Source organism: Hipposideros armiger, unplaced genomic scaffold (assembly GCF_001890085.2).
Source record: "Hipposideros armiger isolate ML-2016 unplaced genomic scaffold, ASM189008v1 scaffold_114, whole genome shotgun sequence".
NCBI classification, from domain to species: Eukaryota; Metazoa; Chordata; class Mammalia; order Chiroptera; family Hipposideridae; genus Hipposideros; species Hipposideros armiger.
Genome location: NW_017731464.1, coordinates 3,117,309 through 3,121,476, shown reverse-complemented (window position 1 = coordinate 3,121,476; position 4,168 = coordinate 3,117,309). Strand labels below are relative to the sequence as shown.

General features: G+C 44.0%; 1 protein-coding gene across 1 annotated transcript in view; it reads right to left on the bottom strand.

The window, feature by feature from the left end:
* The window catches only part of AAK1 (AP2 associated kinase 1), a 195,115-nt gene that overhangs the window by 55,469 nt on the left and 135,478 nt on the right, over positions 1–4,168 (bottom strand). Inside the window, exons 11-12 of the mRNA XM_019647614.1 lie at positions 2,297–2,451; positions 1,051–1,349 (exon numbers count right to left, since the gene is read on the bottom strand). Of these exons, the coding sequence (XP_019503159.1) occupies positions 1,051–1,349; positions 2,297–2,451 (454 nt within the window). The remainder of the gene's footprint in view (positions 1–1,050; positions 1,350–2,296; positions 2,452–4,168) is intronic.

Here is a 4,168-nt window from a genome sequence, read left to right as displayed (position 1 = left end):
CACTTTTCCTGCCTTTTCTGTACAAACAGTACCTAGGAATAATCAAACAGTTGATGAAAAAAGTTCCTCATAAAAAAATTCTAGCCCCTAAATGAACAGGGAATGCTAGAATATCACCATTTTCCCACTGCTAATGAATTAATGGACTTAGCATAAAGGATCAGCAATGGCTGCTAAGCTGATGGAGAACATTAAATGAATGCATCAGGTGGACAACACCAAACCCACTGACTGATCTTAATGTTATTAAAAGAGAGGACAATAGACATCATATATACCCCTGGTGTGATATAACCAGACAAACAAAGAATAATCAAACTGAACTGAACACCAAGCAAGCCTAAGGAAATTACCAGCGTACACAGGGGATGAAGAAACACATTAAACAGCACCACAGGGATGCTGTCAGCCAGATCCAGAATGTGGAAAATTCTACAGGACAAGTGACCCAGTTTCTTCAAAAAAATAAATGACAAAGGGGGGAAAAGAGAGGGAGAGGGCACCTATGGTTAGAAGGGGACTTAAAAGATATATTAATCATTGTAAAATGAATATGCTCCTAGTAAAATATGTGAAAAATTATGAAAAGATAATGAGAGGTAGAAATATATCATAACTAAATACAATATGTGGCCCTAGCTTGGATCCTGATTCAAACAAGCCAACTTAAATTATAAGACATGAGAAAGAGTTAGACACTAGTAGACATGTGATGACGAGAAATTATTATTTTTTGTCAGTATGATAATGGTATTATAATTATGTTAGAAAAAGAAAAAAAAAGAGAGTCCTTAAACAGCTCCCTCCCTGAGGCTCCTCGGTCAGGTAAAGCATTCCCACGGCCTGAGAAGAAAGGTGACAGGGAAGTAATCCAGTGACTGCTCCACTACGCAGTAGTGCTGCATGGTATCTGCATCTGGGAGAAGCACAGATGTGATGGTTAATGGCTGTCTTCCCAAGGCTTCCCCAGGCAGGTTCCTGTACCTGGCGGGCCTTTCCACAGTGACAACTCAGATATGCAAAGCAAGGGCCAGACTCTGACCACCTTACCTGTTGAGACTGGGCCTGCTGCTGCGGTGGCTGCGGTGGCTGTTGCTGCTGCTGCTGCTGCGGCTGCTGTGGCTGCTGCGGCTGCTGTGGCTGCTGTTGCTTGAGGAAGAGTTGCTGCTGGTGCTGGGGCGTGGCCTGGGCCTGAGTGGGCAGGCCCTGGGCTGGAGCAGAAGGTGTCTGTTGTGGGGTGGGCGGAGCCTGTGGCTGCTTGGGCTGAGCTTGTGGTAGAGGTTGGCTGGGGGGAGGCTGGGTTTTTGGTTGGGGAACAGTGGCTAAGAGGCCAGGCTGATTGCTGGATCCTGCAATGAGAAGAAACGCTACATAAGGGCTCAAAGCTCTTCTGGACAAAACCGGCTTTCTTTCTTGCCAAAGCAAGAAACGGGGTGATCACTGGACAGATCATCTCAAGATCCATGTGCTCCTCACTGTCTTTGCACCTGGAAGGTCTTTCCTTCTTGCTAAACTATGTTCTTCACATTTTTCAAAACAAGGTTCAATTCATGCCTCCTTCAGAAAGTCTTTCCTTATTCACCATTCCATTTAGTCAATCACTCCTTTAGTCAGCATCCTGAATATCTAGAAATTCAGCTGGCTTTTGATGCTATTGTATATAAACACAATCCTTGCACTTGTTGGCATGCTGCAGATTAAAAGCATCCTTTGATGTCTTACATGCAGATTACAAAACCTCAGTCTGGATGCCTGGCTATAAGTAGATGGCCACCAAATTCACCAAAAGCAGCTTCCTTGTGGGGGAAGTGATATCTGAGTTCAGTTACTTGATAACTTGGATCAGTCCTCTTTATGAAACTAAATTCAGTCACCTCATTAGAAACAGAATACCAAAACATGGAGCAGTGACAGATAATTCAAGAGAGAGCATTACAGAAACAATTCTTCTATGTCAAAAAGAGGTGAGTCTTGCTTCTTTAAAGGCAAAGAGAAGTATATGAACTAAAACGGTAGGTATGGGATAAGTGGACCAAGCCACAAAATCAGGGCCAAGGGACAGCAGGCTTCAGTGGTCTTGGAGATCCCCCGCAGAATTCAATGACAGGCCTCCCCTTTTGCTGGCCTCTTGCTGTACAATTTCAATGGCAGCTCACCTCTTGTTCCTCAAGGAAAACTATTATTCTTTCTGTGCCTCTCTGCAACCCATCCCTGAAGCAAAACCAGATTTTCTAAGGCTTCTCTATTGTCTGGGATAACAAAGAGGTATCCCAAATTTCAAACCATCCGCACTGACCTGCAGCCTGCGGGGGAGGCTGAACTGTGGCCCTCTTGCGCGGTGTCAGGGCTGGCTGGATGGGAAGGATTCCTGGGTTCGGCTGAGTCTGCCCAGCTTTAGGCCTCTGGCGAGGCGCAATAGAAGTCTCTGTGGTGGGAATGGGATCTGTCAGTCTAGAAAAGGAAAAGAAAAAACAAAGATTCATGTTAAAGTGTGGGAAAATGGGGGAGGGACAGAAAGAGTACAAGATTAGCTTTCCCCGCCATACTCATCCAAACCTTCCTGATCTGCTTAATCAACATTTCCCAGAGGGTGTTATGTTATTATGTTATGAATAAAGACTTCATGAGTAAATTACCTCTTAACATACTGATCAAAATACTGAGTGGATTTCTTTCCAGTTTCCTGTGTGAATATGTACAGAGAACTTCAAAGAGAACACTGTATAAAATGCAGTGTTTCTCAAACTTATTTGATCTTGGGACCCCTTTACCTAATACTTTCTAGGATTTCCCAGAATACACTTGGGTGATGACACAAAGAGGATGGTTTTCATATGTAAAGGGAACTCAAAAGTGATTAGAGCTAGTCATCAAAATGGTCTCTCTACAATAAAACGTATGCAAATGAGCTAATCCAATAAGACAACTAGAAGGAATAAGCAAATAGTTCAAGATAATGGATTTGGGGAATGTGACAAAGATTCACATTTGCTTTTTTCCATGGTAATGTAACATTTGGCTGGGCACAGGGCCAACCAGAGTAAAAACCCCACTGCCCAGTGTTTCCTGCAATCAGGTGTGGCCATGTGTCTACGTTCTGGCCTTACATGAGATATAAGCATGTTCCTATATGGCAGTTTCCGCAAACCTTAAGAAATACACGGCATGCCCTTTGTCTCTCTTCTTCTCTGGCCATTCCTTGGTCCTGCTGCTAGGAGCAGGATGCTGCCATTTTGGTCCATGAGGTCATGGCCACAACCGTAGGGATGGCAAGAGCCGTGAGTCTGAAGGAGCCTGGGCTCCTGAGGGCTTCGAGGAGCAGGGCTGCCCTACCAGCACAAGACTACTTGCCTCCAGACTTTGTTTACTTAAGAGAAAAANCTACCCAATCTTTCCTAAAAGCTTCCCATTCTCCTTGCCACCACCCACAACAGATTTGACTTCCTGAGGATAAAAAGACTTCATTGCTCTGGTAAAAATATGAATCGATTTGCATTCATACTTCAGAGTCAAGCCTTTGAGGGACAGAAAGACTCAAGCCCACATTTTCATAGGCATACCCCTCGAGAGTTAAGGTTCAAGAATCACAAAAAGACAGCAATTACTCACCTTCCCCCAGCTTGGCAAAATCCTTGTTTAGCAGTTCTTCAGCTGTGAGTTTGGAGAAATTGTCATCATCGAAGGGATTCCATGTAGAACCTTCTGAAGGATTATAAACGTTTTGCTGGGAGGTTCGAGGAGAGCCTGATGGAGTGGTGGTTGCAGACCTAGGTAGGTTCCCATCCCCATGAAATAAAAAGATATAAAAGATGAAAAGGGTCAACCTATTTTCTCTTTGTTTCAAGATCAGATTCTTTTCTGAATCAAACCATTATTTTCTACAGTGATTTTTCTACAGGGGTTTTCCACAGCAATTAGACAGTTTCCACAGATGCCCTTTCCACTGTGTAAAATAAATGTCTCCCTTTCCTTCATGATTCACTATCTCCCACTCCTTCTTTAATCCCTTACGTAGATGTTTGGTCTCATCTGCAAGTCCTGTGAATTCAGGCTCCCAAAGCGACTTGTTCTTAGGCTTGTGTATCCTGAGGTGCCCACAATAACATCCATAATAACTAACCCTGGGAGAGCTGGGACCAATGCCGATGCAGGCTGCCTTGCATCTGTC